The sequence below is a fragment of the Crassostrea angulata genome, chromosome 6 (genome assembly GCF_025612915.1).
Source record: "Crassostrea angulata isolate pt1a10 chromosome 6, ASM2561291v2, whole genome shotgun sequence".
Lineage (NCBI taxonomy): Eukaryota > Metazoa > Mollusca > Bivalvia > Ostreida > Ostreidae > Magallana > Magallana angulata.
In genome coordinates, this window is record NC_069116.1 from 16,905,892 (window position 1) to 16,924,079 (window position 18,188).

At 33.5% G+C, this 18,188-nt stretch overlaps 1 protein-coding gene across 1 annotated transcript; it reads right to left on the reverse strand.

Moving 5' to 3' along the window:
- Positions 1-5,057: 5,057 nt before the first annotated feature.
- LOC128188940 (blastula protease 10-like) lies at positions 5,058-12,344 on the reverse strand. Its single transcript, XM_052860272.1, has 13 exons — positions 12,237-12,344; positions 12,019-12,067; positions 9,025-9,127; positions 8,802-8,908; positions 8,410-8,527; positions 7,967-8,036; positions 7,525-7,728; positions 7,110-7,236; positions 6,705-6,938; positions 6,471-6,578; positions 5,839-5,970; positions 5,585-5,602; positions 5,058-5,429 (listed from the first exon to the last, which is right to left on the reverse strand). Exons 1-13 carry the CDS (start codon positions 12,279-12,281, stop codon positions 5,338-5,340), a joined length of 1,407 nt encoding a protein of 468 aa, XP_052716232.1. The 5' UTR covers positions 12,282-12,344; the 3' UTR covers positions 5,058-5,337.
- Positions 12,345-18,188: the final 5,844 nt, after the last annotated feature.

Consider the following 18,188-nt stretch of genomic DNA (forward strand, 5'->3'; position numbering starts at 1 on the left):
GATCTGTAATGTACGTCATACTCAGCATTCCATTTCTGATTCTCAATATAGTGGCAGCTAGTTTTTTCATTACAAACACGTTCTAACTTATCTCTCAGAATCACTTTAAAAACACCGGTAAATAAATGATAAAAGCAAGAATTTTTAAAAATGGAAGTTCATAAGGCAATTGCTCAATACGCTTGGGTTGTTTAACCGAATAAGGAAGATGCATGTAAGAAGTTCCGCATGGAAACGTGACCTTTAATGTATACAAATGCAGAAATTAAGTTTATAATAGTGACATAACTAGATATCCTAGTTGCTTGCGAGTACTTATGACAAATTAGAAGCTGGTCATCGTTAATCAGGATGTTGCAATAAACCGGATTCTATCATAATTTGTCAAGTTGGTTTAGGTTCCGTATACTAGTATTACACACTCGGGAATCAATGAGCCAATTTTCCATGTACAGCTAGTTTGCAAAAATTGTACCGTAATTGTACTGAAAATGTCTACTCCAGAAACCCTACCCTTTTTTCCAAACATATTGATGGGGAATTAGATAAGTGAGATCCCTAAAAAAGGGTGGATAAGAAACAGAAAAATATGAAATATCAACGAATCTGCTATATATTTAAAAAACATGTTAAAAGTATTTAATGCAAATGGAAAACATTTCGATAATCAAATGCTTGGAGAGATGTCGCACTGCAGGTGCAGATTTCAGAAAAATGATAGAAGTCGGTGCATTTGTGGGCAAAGTACTAGTATGATACGATGTATAACAATGGTTTCAACCAGATGTTAGATGTTCGTAATGATATAAGGTTTTTTAACTTGATGGTTCGGTACTTTCAATTTTTTTTTTTAGATTTTATTCTCTTCGTGTTTTTTTTAAATATTTAAACTAACTATAGTTGGAAAGTTTGCTCTTGTGTGGTTTTGTAATGCAGGAAAGCAGTTAAAGTTTATTTAAAATAATCAAAACTTAGAAGTGCTAGTTAGAATTTTCTCCAAAATAAAGCAAAATCTAGATAGGGGGTCAGTACTAGTATTCCGCCCCGACCCCTGAAACTCAGACTTATTAAGGATCCGCGCCCGCCACCTTATGACAAACATACTCGTATGAAGATGATTTTGTACAAATAGTAAAGAAGGTGTTGCATCTCCTATGCTATTTTCCCTAAAGGAGTTGCAGGTAAAATGAGGAAAAAAATCAAAGTAACAAAATTTAACGTAACACTTTTTTGCATGCAACGTTGTATGCAGTGTTGTACATAAAACAGTGCAAAACTTTATCTGGAAAGTTTGTATTAACTTTTGTTAGACCATGAAAACGGTTATACAGACAAATGTGACAGATTTCACACTGTATAAACGGGGAATCCTCATTGTGGAAAACTGCTTCCTTGAAGCAAAGTCAATTAATTTTACATTGTAACCATTAGAGTCAACTTCTTGAAAATGCCATTTCAGATTTTTTGTTTCAAAGAGGCAATTCCCCCCCCCCCCTTTTTCAAATGAAATAAACGGGTATGACGTTTTCAATGATACATATACGGGCTGTTAAAAGCAAATAATTCATTTTTTTTTAAGTATGAATCGGTGATGAAGCAAAAGGTAAATGAAAATACGTACGGATAAATGTTTAATATTTTTATTTAGACTAGGTGTTTATCTAGATACTATAGAAACATGCTATATCTATAACTAAAACTCTGGTGATTCTGAAAAGCCAGAATTCATGTAGCTCCAAAGAATGATATTTTAATCACGATGGAATGTAGATATCAAATTGACATATTTTAACCAAAAAAAAAAAATGCAGAATACTAGTATATGGTAATCTTTTTAACTGTTATGATGAAAATAAAATGGCGAGAAATCTGCGTAAAATGTTCGTGGTTTTTTTTTTGCGTACATTCGGAACATACATGTACCTGTAAAAGCAGTCGTCTACGTAATGTGTTTATATTTATAGATATGACTCTTCAAGCAATACTGATATTGGTCTTTTCCCCGTCAGGGAATAATCTCGGTTTTTTTTTCTTTGCAACACCCACTTTTTAAACCAAATTGAATTTTAAGACCAAGGCACCGCTATGCAGAGCATCATGACTTGTTGTATGTTGACTTATTTATGTCAACATGCAACTTAATTATGTCGACATGCGAGATGAATATGTCAACATGCAACTTAGTTATGTTTACATGCGAGATAAATATGTTGACATGCAACTTATAAGTTGCATGTCAACATAACTAAGTTGCATGTTGACATAAATATGTTGCATGTCAACATATTTATCTTGCATGTTAACACAACTAAGTTGCATGTTGACATAAATAAGTTGCATGTCGACATAAATAAGTTGCATGTTAACATAAACAAGTTGCATGTTAGCATATTTATCTTGCATGTTAACAAAACTAAGTTGCATGTTGACATAAATAAGTTGCATGTCGACATAAATAAGTTGCATGTTAACATAAACAAGTTGCATGTTAGCATATTTATCTTGCATGTTAACATAAATAAGTTGCATGTTAACATAAATAAGTTGCATGTTGACATCAATAGGTAGCGTATCTAGTATCTTGGGTGTCACATGTTGGCGATATTTGAGATTTTTTATAACTCTTATTTCATTGCAGTTATTTTGCATGTCAACATAGCTATGTTGCATGTTGACATAACTATCTTGCATGTCAACATATTTATCTTGCATGTGAACATAATTAAGAGAAAAATAACTTGCACACAAGGGGCAGAGATATGCCACCATAGATCCAAATAAATAGGACACAAGTTAAAACAACTTTGAATCCCCAAGCTTTGTGGCGGATAAATTGGGGGAGGGGCTACATTTTCGTGGTTGCACAGTTTTCCTATTCCTAGCAGACACTCAACACATATGCTTTAAAGTTTAATAATTTAGATTCATTTTGTGATCATTGAAAGCTGCTTGGTCCGATTTTTTTGTTATTACAGTTAGTATCAAAAATTTTTCCATACTAACCATGTATCCTAGAAAGTTATGGACTTTCTCCTATTTACACGAGCAGAATCAGTCTCCTTTCAAACTTAGAAATATTCAAAGTAAATAAAAATAATTTCTTTTTGGGCAAATGAAAAAACAAGCAAAAGTGCATCACGAAAATTTTTAGAAAAGGAAACCGTTTGGTTTCGTCCCCCGAAAGATTGGGGTAACTAGTATTCAACCCGCATGCTATGCATCGATTGTAAAGAAAGCAAACTTCAGAAACAAACGTACACATGTTTATTTGTAATTTGTCTGATTATTTCGACCTTTATTTATTGCGATGTCAAAGTCGTAATACAACCATGATAGCCACCTTGTCGTCAGGGGTGAAATTTATCATGAAGCGAAATAACGGTACCCGTTATGTCGTTTGTTTGTTAGCAAATTTTATACGTATTTTCTTAATTGAAATTTGGCATAATTGACTAAAGAAAACTACTGCAATATCTATTATTATACATATACTAAGCATAACCATCGTTTCAAAGCGTGCATAAAATTTGATATAATATCGGACCAAGCAGCTTGAAGTTTTATAAAAGCATACATAACGTTAAACGATCCGTATACATTATGAAACGTATCTGAAGATTTAGCAATCTGAAGTCTGCTCTGATGGACAATTCTAGTTGCTTGTCGTATTAATTTTAAAGGGACTTGGACACAATTTGACTTAAAATTTTCAAATTTTATTTTTCCATTTTCAATGTTTATACTGATAAATATAGAAGTTTATAATGCTATGTCAAAATTTCAAAGTCAAATATCAAGTTATAAGCAAGATACAGAGTTCATAATTCTTTGTTTTGTAAACAAAGCTCGAATATTGTCATTTTTACATATGTGTTGTATTTGTGTAAGTTTCAATCAAATGTATCTTTCTTTTGTTGATAATAGTATTTTTTAAGTTATTGAACAAGTTTAAAATGTTTTTTACATGTCATTTTGTCTAAGAAATGGTAATTCTCTACATTACATTTTTTGTAAACAACTATAAGACTCGAGCTTTGTTTACGTATCAATCAATTTTTACCTCTGTATCTCGCTTGTATCTTGACTTTAACATTCAATATTTTGGTCAATCATTTAAAATGCACCTGTAAACTATTCTATACATTAAAAATGAAAATAAAATTTTTGATCTCAAATCGTGTCCAAGTCCCTTTAAACCCTTAGTAGTAGATATGCAGCTATTATTAATATGAAACAATTTTCGCGTGATAAATGTTCGATATCTGTCAAAGTCTCTTCTTAATTTTGGACTAGTTTTATTGTATGTAATACGGGAAATTTTGTCCTAAAGTCGACTGCTTGTTTCGATGTAAATCGCCGATGACTTTAATCTCTTGCCCGCTTCAACTTTTCATTATGGGCAATCTTCTAACCCTCCAACACTACAAAACGTTTAATTTTACCTTTACTAGATTGAAATCCCCAAAAATGTCAAGTTGTTGATTTGAACTGCATACGGTAACGATTTACTTTAAATCGTACATAAAATTACCAGAAATGTCTATTGCCAAGTCGTACATAAAATTCCTGTTTTAGCTTCGCTTTTTTACGATAATTTAAAAAATGTTGAATCAATTGACTTGGAAATCAATAGGGTTTTCCCTCTTATAATGCCAAAGAAGTGTACAAAGTTTAATAAATATTTATGAGAGGGTTTTCTTGGAATTTTGCTAAAGAGCTGACAATGGACACACACACAAATACAAACACACGCACAGCAGCGATGCTATATTCCCCTCGCAACAAGTTGCGCGAGGGGATAATAAGGTATATAGATCAAAGACTCTTCCAAACAATGAATTGTTCACAAGTATATTTACCGTGCTTTGAACAGATATTCATAAAATATTGATGTTGATGATTATTACATTAATCAAAATGCCATTTAAATAACGTGTTGGAAATTTTAAAAGTTTGTAATCATAAAAAATACATACAATATAATTATTTTGATTGCAAAAGTTCGATTGCAACAAAATACCACGCACTGGAATAGAATGGAAAATCACAACTCTTAATTTTTTCATGTTAGGCCATTTATTGCAAACACTTAATAAAAGTTTTCAAACGTGATAAATCATTAGAAAGCCTATACATGATTTTTTTTAAAGAAATATAAAATCTTATTTCATTAGTCATGTTCATCAATTAAAGATTTTATCAAATGAAAAAAAAACACGTGATCAAAAATGTCATGCTAATGGTTGATGGTTGCAAATGTGGTTTTTCAAAACGGCTGCGTCATTAAGTTCATTGGTTCATTAATAACCACAACTTTGAACTGTTCATCAGACATTCCTACAAATGCAGCAACTGACTCAAGACCATCATTGGAACTAGGAAGATTAAACTAGTAAATCCGAGTCCAGGGGCATTGCTTTGTGCGTTTACTGTAAAAATAAAAATAGAGCAAATTACCAGTCATTCTTAGTTCCACAAAGAGGTTCTTATTCCCCCTTTATAAAATTTTAATTCAAATCTATTTATGATTTAAGAATAAAGCTTGCGAGAAATAATACATGTAGCTCAGGTTAAAAAAACATACCTCCAAGTAACTGTCCAGCTGAAATGAATTTTAAAAAATGTAAATGTTAAATGAATTCGTTACTTTGATTGTAATATTACGACCGAATTAAACCATTAATCAAGATGACAAATTTACTTAAATAATTTACTCAATCATTACATAATCTACAAGTCGGTGTGTTTCAAAAGATGGGATTTTCCCCCGTTTTACATTAACTATAGCGAAGTTTTTACTAGGCTGATTGCGATGCAATAACGCTACTGTACACATACCTTCACAGAATTCGCAAGTAGCAGCACAACTAGAACGCATATAACTGCTGATTCTTCGGTTTCTGCTATTACAAAATCCTCGTCTCATCAAATATGAACAATGCATCCCGAAGTCCTCGCACCTTTCCACGGCTGCAAATATAGAACACTGTTGATATGCTACTAACGATATATTACCCCAAATCACTTTTTTTTTCTTAGAATATTTACATTTTTGCAGTGTCTTTGCCTGTGATAACACTAGATATCGATTTTGTACTATACAGTCCAATAAATTCAAATGACATATAATTGGGGAGAAAGCGAAATTTGCTTATTTACATGTATATGAATATTCAAATATTTCATGACAATGGCTGCTAAGTATATAAATATAAGTAATAAGGAAGCATTTTTTGAGAATGATGAGGTGATAATTTTGGTCGGGGCGTAATCAAATCCAATAAAGCCTGAAGGGCTCTATGATAATTTGATCACACCCCCAAAAATTATCACCTCATAATACCCAAAGAATGATTTCTTATTTTTTGATTAAAACTGGGGGGAAAATACAGAATATTTACAGAAAAAGTGTTGTTCAATGCATGGATTCTTAATTAAATATTTAAATACAGTATGCAGATAAGTATTACCATTGCATGTGTTGCAGGATACTTTACAGTACATCCTTATAAATCGGCTGCGTGAACAGAATCCAAATCTGCTCCAAAGTCCACATAATCGGTGTCTGTTCTGGCACGCTACAAATGAAAGATACAACAAAACTGATTTCATTTTACATTACTAAAAATCTGCACTGAACTTGCAGAGTGATGATCTGAGAATACATCCGCATGGGAAAGCAGTGTTTAGTCATTGAAACTAACCAGGTTGAGTGGTTGTTGGAACCACGGCAGGGGTGGTGGTTGAACCGGCGACAGGGGGAGCGGCGGTCGTGGAAGCAACCACAGCACCACTGGTGGTAGATTGGGTGGTTGTGGTGCTCTGAGGGATGGAAGCACAATTCTGTATAGGGGAATTGGGATTTCCGGTTGGACATTTACAGGAACAATCTTTGCCGACAAAACCTTCTCCGGGACAAAGTAGGCTTGGACAATTTGCTGAAAGAAGGTCATAAAACAGTGAAACAGTGTGCTGCTTTAAAAGGATAGCAAAAGTGCACAGTATAGTTAAACAGGACCTGGATGAAGCAATGTTAGCCCTTATTATTTTAACAACTTAGAGCTTGCAGGTATAATTGTGTCCTATTTGAACTCTTCCGTATAGCGTACCGGCACAATTGTACATCAAGTTAGCCAGCTTGATATCTCTAAAGCTGAGCGTTGGTGCGGTTCCAATTACAGTTTGGAAAGCGGGGTCTATGGTCCGGATTGTAGGCTGACCGTTGACACTGAAAGCCTGAAAGTATATGTTATTTTAGTAAACAGTTTCATCTAATGCAGCACGCAGTTTGATGTTGTTAATGGTGGCATTTTGATTATTTCAATGGGCATAAATGCCAATTATGATAAATTGTGTTTTGGAAGGAAATGCCAAATATAGAATTTGCAAACTGGCAAATTTTGCAATTACTCTCTGCAAGTACTTCTTAAGATGATATTTTACAATACTATCCTACTGACACCAATAACCTTCTTTTTATTCAAAGATATTTCATTTTACACAATACTTATAAATTTCACATACGTTCTGTCCATAGTGCATCACACTGCGGTAGTCGTATGCGACTTGAAACGTGTTCACTTGAGAAACTGGCTTCTTTTCAAAATTATACAATAGACTGGAAATAACATTGCCCTCCACAACAGTAACGTATCCATCTCTGTCGGGCCGGCTTTGCTCGTGCCAGAAACCAATAGCGTGCCCTATCTCGTGCTCAACAATATCTCTCTGAAATGAAATAAATTTGATGAAAATGAATTTATTTGCTTTTTTTTAAGTAATTAATAAGAAAATGATATATAACTTAGTTTGATTGTGATCAAATGTCATAAAAAGACATTCTGGCTTTCTTTTTGATCAGTTGAATTCATATTCGAAGAAACTCTTTTAAAATAAAATAATTCGATTTTTTTCTTTGGAAGATCTTTGTTCTGAGTTAAGTGTGTTTTTTAGAAATGAAGCTTACAAATCTGCAGCCATTAGCAAGATTGATGCCTTGACTTCCGCCAATACGTCCAACGAAGGAGGAACAGCCTCTAAACACGAAAACAATAGCCCAATCTTTAATTCCAATAACACAAACTCGATGTCGACTGATTTGTGATAGCTATATTTGACAACTATATTCAATAAATCAGTTATTAGAAAACATGAATGGACGTATACTGTCCATGTTAAAACCAGGTACCAGTGTACTGGATTTATTACATCATATTTTTATAATGTATTTGCCCGGTAGCCTATATTTGATGAATACATAAGGAAAATAATGGCGTATTTTTGAATAGACATTTAACATGCTGTTAAAAGAATTTCAAGAAAATGGCTTAATGCTTTTGATGTTGCGAAATTGTAATTGTAGAGCTATTTGGTAACGATGCTAGTCAATTAATACATTTTCAAACTTACCCATTGCCATTTTGAAATACGACGTAATCATTCTCAGAACTCCTGGTTTGGAATCTCAAACACGTCTGGGTGTTCCATGTGTTGATAGCGTTATTAATCACGTTTATGTCAGAAGAACCTTAAACAAAACATTTCTACATTACAGTACCGATCAGACCCAATCTAACATTTAACCTTCATTTAGAGGCATTTAAAGATCACAGAATTTAATGGAAAAACACAGTAGAATTTAAATAAATAGTTTAATGTTTAAATATCTTGTTGTATATGGATCAGAATGAAATACGCACGAAAACAATAATTCATAACAATTTATGTAAGATACATGTAGTTGGTGCTTTTAACATACCGGTATCAGACTATCATGATTATTATTTTTATGATAAACTCACTGAAAGTTCCGGATTCTATCGTGTACGGGACGAGGTTGTTTGGCCATCTTGAGCTCTCTAATCTATAAGCCTTCCTCTTCTTCCTTTTGCCTTTTTGTTCTTCCTCTCTTTTAAAAAAAATTAAAATGTCAATCTACCTTTTCATGGCAAACACTACTGTAATATCAGATTTACTTCGAAACATGTCTACAGAAACAAGTGTACATTACGTCATAATGGTTACCTTGCCTTTCCTTCCTTAAGATAGTCGTCCATAAACATAAGGATATCAAGTTCCACTCGGACAATTCCGGAAGACTCGCTGGAAACCAAGTCAAAAGCCTGGCCTGAAAATAACGTAGATTATTGTGTTAATGGATATGTACTTTCCACATAAGGTAGATAACTTCTCTTTTCATCTCAATATTACATTTGTTTACACGTAAATACCACACTCAATTCATCACAATGTTCCTCATGGAAGAATTTAAGCGTTTGGAACCAGACGTTCATATGTATGTGTATTTATTTTAACAATATATTTTAACGCCAAAAAGGATAATCAAGAAGCATTAACAGTGTTAATTCTTAATTGGTATATTTACAATTATATTTTAAGAGGTCTTGAATGAGACTGATATAACAAGAAAAATTAGATTCTTTTTCAAAGTATCACAGAGATAAAGAATAGCTTAAACATCTGAATCTTCTATTTCAAGCACATCACAGCAGTTTCCGGCATGCGCACTGCAAAGTTTATGCATATTTTCTTTAGAGGTTTATATGCATTGTAGCTAAATCTTGTAATTTGTAACCGATATTTGAAACTTGAATTAACAAAGACTTGTATGATACAGCTGGACGTTGCATGATGCATCATTTTACCTACATGTATCTATAATCATAAACTATTCATTAATCTTCTTTATCAGTCAAGATTGGCTAATTTTTACCTTATTTTTAAAAGATGGTCAACAGCGGTCGTCGCTTTTTGATTTAAGAAGTCGATTCAAAACTATATATGATTAATATTTACACATTTTAATGTTTTTAGCTCACCTGAGCTGAAAGCTCAAGTGAGCTATTCTGATCACATTTTGTCTGTCGTCCCTCTGTTTGTCCGTCTGTCCGTCTGTCTGTAAACTTTTCACATTTTCAACATCTTCTCAAGAACCACTGGGCCAATTTCAACCAAACTTGGCACAAAGCATCCTTAGCCTAAGGGGATTTAAAGTTGTGAAAATTAAGGACCACGCCTTTTTGCAAAGGGAGATAATTAGGAATTTATGAAAATTTTCGAGAAATTTTCAAAAATCTTCTTCTCATGAACCATAGAACCAGGAAAGCTGAAACTTGTGTGAAAGCATCCTAAGGTAGTGTAAATTTAAAGTTGTGAAAATCATGACCGCCGGGGGTAGGGTGAGGCCACAATGGGGGATCGAAGTTTTACATGGGAGTATATAGAGCAAATCTTTAAAAATCTTCTTATCAGAAACTAACTGGTCAGGAAAGCTGAAACTTGTGTGAAAGCATCCTCAGGTAGTGTAGATTCAAAGTTGTGAAAATCATAACCCCCGGGGGTAGGGTGGGGCCACAATGGGGGGTCGAAGTTTAACATAGGAGTATATAGAGCAAATCTTTAAAAATCTTCTTCTCAGAAACTAATTGGTCAGGAAAGCTGACACTTGTGTGGAAGCATCCTCGGGTAGTGTAGATTCAAAGTTGTGAAAATCATGACTCCCGCGCGTAGGGTGGGGCCACAATGGGGAGGGGGTCGAAGTTTTACATAGGAATATATAGAGTAAATCTTTAAAAATCTTCTTATCAGATACTAATCAGCCAGCAAAGCTGAAACTTGTGTGGAAACATCCTCAGGTAGTGTAGATTCAAAGTTGTGAAAATCATGATCCCCAGAGGTAGGTTGGGGCCACAATGGGGGGTCAAAGTTTAACGAATGAATATATAGGGTAAATCTTTTAAAATCTTCTTCTCAGAAACTAATCAGCCAGATAATTCTTTATAATTGTTAAGACTTTGGCTCCAGGACAATTCTTTGGCCTCACAAGAAGGTTCAGAGTTTTGATGTAGGTTTATATCCCATATATAAACTATTGTTAAGGATCTTTTTGAGAACTGCAATACTCAACATATGATATGACTATAAAATCATCCTGTTAGAAAAGGGACTAATGATTATAAACATAAGAATATCCAGGGGAAAATGGATTTTATTTATACAGGATCTACATGTATTATTGTACATTGTCCAGATAGTTTGTATTATGACTCCATTAAGCTGATTTTATCATACCTATTGTTCATCAGGTGAGCGATGTGGCCCATGGGCCTCTTGTTTAAAGTTTTTATGTTTTAATAGTCAGTTAAAACGTAGAAAACGATTTTTACTCGAATCTGCCTGGTATACGTACATGTAGATACATGTCGATTCCATTCCATTGTTGATCAAATTGTTTGAAAAAAGAATTATTTTGGAAACATCAATTTCGCTTGTGTTTACATAAGTGGTTCTATGATATTCAGTACACGACTAGGCTCTGATCTATAGCAATAGAGAGTAATGGAATACTATTAGACTTTATTCTTGTAATGTGTTCTAGATTGTATACAAGATTTATTTCATGTTCAGATGCATTTTAATGTGTTCTTGAGCTCATTAGGTACTTAGATCAAACCAAACAAAAGAAGAAAGGGCAAAATCATGATGCTCTGTCAAGCAAGAAACATAAAGGTAATATTTTGTATTTCAGTCTCTCTTAAAAATGTTTATTACTACTCCAATTTTCAACTTAACGTTTTTGAAATAAAATTTGGTTATGTTTTTTGTTCATTGAACCCCAAATGGTTGTGGTGGAATATATACTGTGGGAATGCAAAATGTAGGTAAAATAGAATCTTTTCTCTGTCAAATCAACCGTTTTATGTTTTTCGATTTCATACAATACGAACAAAATGAATTTTTTCACAGTTGAAATGGTCAGCTTGACAATTGTTCATAGAGCAATTACAAGATAAGGGTTGACAAGCAAAAATAACAGAGAATACAAAATGACAAAAAACCGACGACCATCGTAAGCTTATAATTAATTCTGCAAATATGTCTTCGAAATAAAAAAAAAAAACTTTAAAAAAGGGGGGGGGGTATGTTTCATTAACTGAAATCACCCTATCCGTTAGTATCTAAAGTTACAGAGACATTTCATGCGAGTGTGTAACTTACTATTTTCAATGGCACTTGATAAGGCCTCATCCATGGTTCTGCTTTTCGCCTGATGAAATAACCATTAACCATTATTATCAAAAGGAGTCCATCATCATCATCATCATCATCATCATCAACCACTACTAGTACTTCTACTGATTGTTGCGTTTATTCTTTTGTGCATAATTATGTTAAGTATAAATTACATGATTTAAAATGAAAACTTGACATTTTACCTGGTAAACGAAAGCGACCGTCAAAACAAATCCCAAAAGTCTCATATTGAGTGTGTATGTCTATATCTCAGTGACCTGCAGTCTATATCAGTGATCAGAGTCCCCTTTATTTATACTGCAATTGCATATGTAATAGCATTGTGTCAGATCCTCCTTCATTACACGCCATCTGATGTAGAGAAATACGTCTGTTTCAATTCGGATGTAAATTTGTAAATAACTCGTTAATCATGGTTCTAGTTTTCTTACGTTACCCAATCAGGCCAATGGTCTATGTGCCCACATGTAATTATACAACAGGAAAAATTAAAGAAAACACTGATACCTTGTTATTTGCTAATTTTGCAAAGATCTAAATGTCTGCGTTTCTTTTCGTAAGTGAACAAAGTCTTTGTTCTTAAAGATTTTTACTTGAAATGCCAAAAATGGTAAAATGATGTTTACGTGTTTCAGTTATCTGTATCCGGGATAATGATGTGTTGACGTAGCGGGTCTAGATTTTATGTTTCGTTGAGTCAGACATTGCTCACAATTTTGCTCCAGCATTAGTCAATGTCCGAAGGTAGTACATGCAAGCATAGAACTTATCTCTTTTATTTTACTGGCGACAGACCATCAGATTTCTCTTCAGAATTAAAAAAAATGAAATAAAAGAATCTAAAGGGGTTTATTATATTTTAATTTATGTATATTGCCATGGTATTAAACGAATGCAAGATTTTGAAAACATATATTGTAAAAGTTATGGACTAAGAACGTTTATATCATGTTTACTTAAGGACGTTGGATCCTACAATCAAAAGTCTTAAAGTTTTTTTCTAAAGTATTTTTTTTAAAATCTACAAACATAGCTTAATCAAATTTCAAAACAAAATGTTGGGGTCTATATGCTTCATTTGGCGCTACGGTGTATTTAAAATGACCTCCCTGCACTGAAAGTGCAGATTGCACACAAATCGCTTTCCCCTCTATATTTTATTATCGGAATGAACCATGGCATCAAATACAAAAAATTTTTTTCTATAGTATTTAAAATAAATAAAATTAAAATTTTCAGAAAGAAAAATGTTACAATTTCTTCACCGAATTGATATTTTGACCTATTTGCACTGATAAAACGATATTTTTTTCAACCAAATTTTTCCATAAATGTAATACATAAGCATTTCCAAGAGGAACACTTTATTAATTTTGCCCAACTTTGAGCTTTGTTGCTGCAAGTAATTTACCCAATACAAGTAACTGAATCAAAAATCTTCCAATGAGTCCAAGTTCATCTGCAATGAAATAGAACAACAGATTGCGTTAAAGGTCGTTTATTCAATGAACCCAATTTGTATTGTTTAAATTGAAAACAATAAATTAAAGAAGAAAAAATCTTTGAATAAACGACAAATTAATTTGCAAAGGCGGGGTTATAAACCGCCAACTCACAATAATTCAAACACTCAATGAAAGTTAGAATAAATGACAAATTTCTTTGCAAAGGTGGGTTTAAAAACCGCTAACTCACAATAAATCAAATACTCAATGAAAGTTAAAACAAAATTTGACTATGATATAATGTGCGTGCATATGTAAAGGGTGTAGGTGGGTGGGTAAAACTAAGTTCATGGAAAAATTTACATCCAGCAGCAAAATCAGAGAAAATAAGAATGGGAGAATTTACATGTGCCAGGTTCTGATAAGACAATAATTTATTACTAAAGATGACTGGATGCTGGACATGTTAATTGATGTAATGAAATTATTTAAAAGTCTCAAACTTTTTCTCAAATTATGATAAACTTTCCAGAAAAAGCTTAAAATTTCAGAAAATAAAACAAAAAGTATGGGTCTATTATGTAAAATTTGAGATATGGCATGAAATAATCGGATTTTAGGATTGGAATTCATTTTTCCTTCACTTTTATGAATTATAAGTTAAATTTGCCAATATATGTCGATAGAAATATTGAAAAATTGTAAAATTATGTTTTTCGTAACAAAATGAAGATATCCTAATGCACAAACTGTCTGTAAATTTTGTTTCAACTGAAAATAAGGAAGCTTAAGTGACGGTACTCCAAAACAACTGAGTTATGAAAACTGTTCATTTTCTTCTTAAAAACACTCCGCCACAAAATATAGTCCCATACTAAACTCTGTAAATATGTAATTTTTCCTTTACTATTTTATTTAAGATAGTTTAATTGGCATTATAAAATTTGAATTTATGAATAGAATCAATATATGATGCATATTTTCTAGAATAGAGGTGACCCAAAATGGCTACCCAATTTAATTAAAATTAGACCTTTCATCTCGCTCTCTGTTTTGTATGGTTACCGCTCGTAAAAGGAGCGGGGTTGCGTTAGATCCTTTCAGTAAGGAGCGGTAACCATACATAACAGAGAGCGAGATGAAAGGTCTAATTTTAATTAGATTGAATGGCTACCCAAAAACACAGGAACGAACCTCTTTAATCAAGATTGAGTAAACGGTTTAACATATTGTATCGATATGACAGTATTGATCTCCTCAGGCACGTAGCATCGTTTTTGGAAGTAGGGGGAGGGGGGCAGACTCATCCAAAATATCTTGACAGGCAAAAAAAGGGAGAAATACCAACTACTCAAAATCGTCAAAATCCTAATTTGGGGAAGGGGGGGGGGGGGGTAATATATCTATAACTTCAATTTCACTCTTCATTTCCTCATTTTCATTCCATTTTTTTTTTTACATGCTCCCCAAAAAGTGGGGGGGGGGGGGTAGCTCCCCCCCCCCCCCTGCCCCTGCCCCCCCCCCCCCCCCCCCGATGCTACGTGCCTGCTCCTTTAGAATAAGAGCTCTATGCACAAAATTATAAAACTTATTGTTATACCCCTGTAAAACAGTTACTATATAACTCTATACGAAAAAAGTCCAGCAACAGTTTACGAGCCGGTCCGACAGATCAACTGTTGCCCTCGACCCCAGTCAACAACTGTATAATATTTTCCTTTGTAAAACTGCGATGAATCCCTCCGAGTGATCCTTGCGAGAACAATCTCGACCTGTTTATGTCCCTCAGATTTTCTCTTTTCTCGTCAATAGCTTGTTGAAATCTATTATTCTTGTTCAATTCAGAAATTGTTCTCATATTTTACAGGATTTGCTTAAGTAATGATTGACTTAGTTATAATGCGGTATTGTTCTATCATTCTGAATACGGTTACATAATTATATGTTCACAACAAGTGCAAGAGTCCTTAAGGAATAACTGCATCAAGACCGAACTGTGCGAGCAGTCAAAAAATATACAGTATAACGCTTTATTAGGAAGAGACTATATCTTTTTAAGGTAGTATGCGATTTCTTTAAGTATAAGAAATTTCCTTAATTATTCATAAATTCTTTTCCAGAGGGTTTTAACGTACATCTATATTGATGCACTTTTGATTTTAAAAAAAACATGTTTCAGCATTAAGGTGGTATGGGACACCTGTTGGTATAAATGTTGATATAAGAATGCAGTGATCAAAATACTTTCACCGTTTTAGAGTTTTCAAATTTCACTGTATTTGACTATAAATTAAGTTTAAAAATTTTAAAAAGGTAAAAATTATGAAAGCCCCAGCGGAATTCGAAATCATGACTTACGGATTCGTAGTTAACGCTCTAACCAATTGCGCTACGTTGCTTGGTACATGTAACTACTAGTATTTTGGGAAAGAAAAGTATTATAAAATCATACTTGGTCTTATTGTTTATTTTAAAGCAATATGAGCTGTATCTTTTTTATTTAATTAGCTGCAAAAACCTGCTAATATGATAAGTTTACATATAACTTAAACTTTTATGATAGACAAGATTTGAAAAAAATCATTAATTTTGTCAGAGGAAAGATTTCTTTTCTAAAGACAATAAAGCAGATCAATTTTTGTACAGGACGTCAAAAATTCAATTTTGCTCCAATTAAGGCTTCTTAACGGCCTTTCCACAAAAATATGGCTAACAGAAATTAAAAAACCATGATATTTTTGTCATTTTAGTAAAAAATAACATTTTCGTTGAAAAAAATTTCAACATGAATATTGCAGCTGAAATTGCTTTAAAGTCCAACTCTGCTAAGATTTCTTTTCACGAAAAATAATTCCATTTCCTTAAGAGGGCTGGATAGTTGTGCCCATTTTTAGACAATATTAATCTCCTTTAGAAGGAGAGCTTTGAATGTATAAAGATACGGAAAAGTAATTGTAGTCTTGGAAGCCTAAATTTTAGGATTTTTTCTTATCTTAATATATGTAATAGTAAAAGGCAAACAATCTTTTCTGAATTTTTACAGTAGATCTGATTGGTGATTTGATAAACATCGAGCCTCCGTTAATTTTTACATCTGTATGTTTGGATCATAGGCGTCGGAACCGGTCCCCACTTATTTTGCAAAGTTAGACCTAACCATTAGGCACATGGCATCATAGAGGGTTCAGCCCCCCCCCCCCCCAATTTTTTTTCGCAGGAAAGATAATTGTTGGAAATATTGAGAAGTTGGAGACATACCCCCCCCCCCCTCCCACGGATTAGGATTTTCATGATTTGGTGGGAATTATGTTTGGGGGGTTTTTGTGAGTTTTTTTTTTTTTGGTTGTTGATAGACGTATACGAATATTTTGTAATGCCCAGAGAAGAAAGGAAACGGTAGTACTCTTGTAAATGCGTCTTTATTTTGGAGGGTGGCAAAATATGATTGTTGACCAATGAATATATGGTATACGACAATATGTTGATAGACTCTAGATGATAGATGTAAGGCATAAGATGATTGACGTAAGACGATTTACTACAAAAAAAATAGAGAAAAAATAATGCAAATAAACTAATTCAAAAACACACATTGATTCATCTTAGCAAATATATGTTAACAATGATGAAATGTATGACTATCAGATATATCAGTATAACCTAATTCAATTAATCACAATAAGATATGCATCTAGATATATAAATCTGAAATGCCCAAGCAAAGTTTGACGACCGACAAATGTAAACAAAGAGGCATAACCCAAGACAACCAGGCACGTAGCATCAGGGGGGCCAGGGGGAGGGGCCTGCCCCCCCCCCCCCTTTTTCTCGCAGCAACAAATTTTGAAAATTTACATTTAAAAAATTGAATTATCATGGAGTTGCCCCCCCCCCCAACTTTTTTGGGAGTATGTAAAAAAATTGATATGAAAATAAGGAAATGAGGAGTGAAATTGAAGTTATATACTATACCCCCCCCCCCCCCCCCGGAATAGGATTTTGAAGATTTTGGAAAGGTTGAAAATTCTTTTCTTTTTTTTCTGTTTTTTTTTTTTGCTTGTCAAGATTTTTTGGATGAGTCTGGCCCCCCACTTTCAAAAACGATGCTACGTGCACACTGGCGGATTTAAGGGGGGCGTGGAGGGCGCACGCCCCCCCCCCCCTAAAATTTTCAAAGTATGCATGACTGTAGATGATTTGATAAATTTTACTTAGAAAAGTTAGCATTTTGTGTTTCACTTTATTTATAATTATGCCTGACTCAATGTTACACCTCATTGATACACCAGCTGTGCTATGCTGAATGTAATTCTGCTGCTCTATAAACATCTGATCCTAATGCATATTGACAGGTTCTGATAACAAACCAATTATAAACTGTGTTTAAAATTTAAACAAGCAGTGTTGGTCATTTCATTATGGTGGCTGCATCAAATTCCCCAGGGCCCTGAACTTGGGGCTTCTACCAAGAATCGACTGGAAATCCCAGCAGTTTTGTTTCAAGTGCAGACTGCGCTGTCATTTCCCTATTGCGATGCAAGCAAAAATTTCTGAATATTTAAAAGCTGGTCGACGGTAAATATATAATTGCATTTAAAACCAGATGGTCTATGTGCAATCATTAATTAATTACTGTATATTTTTTGAATATTTTTTCTAGGTAAATAGACTATTTTAATATAAGAATAC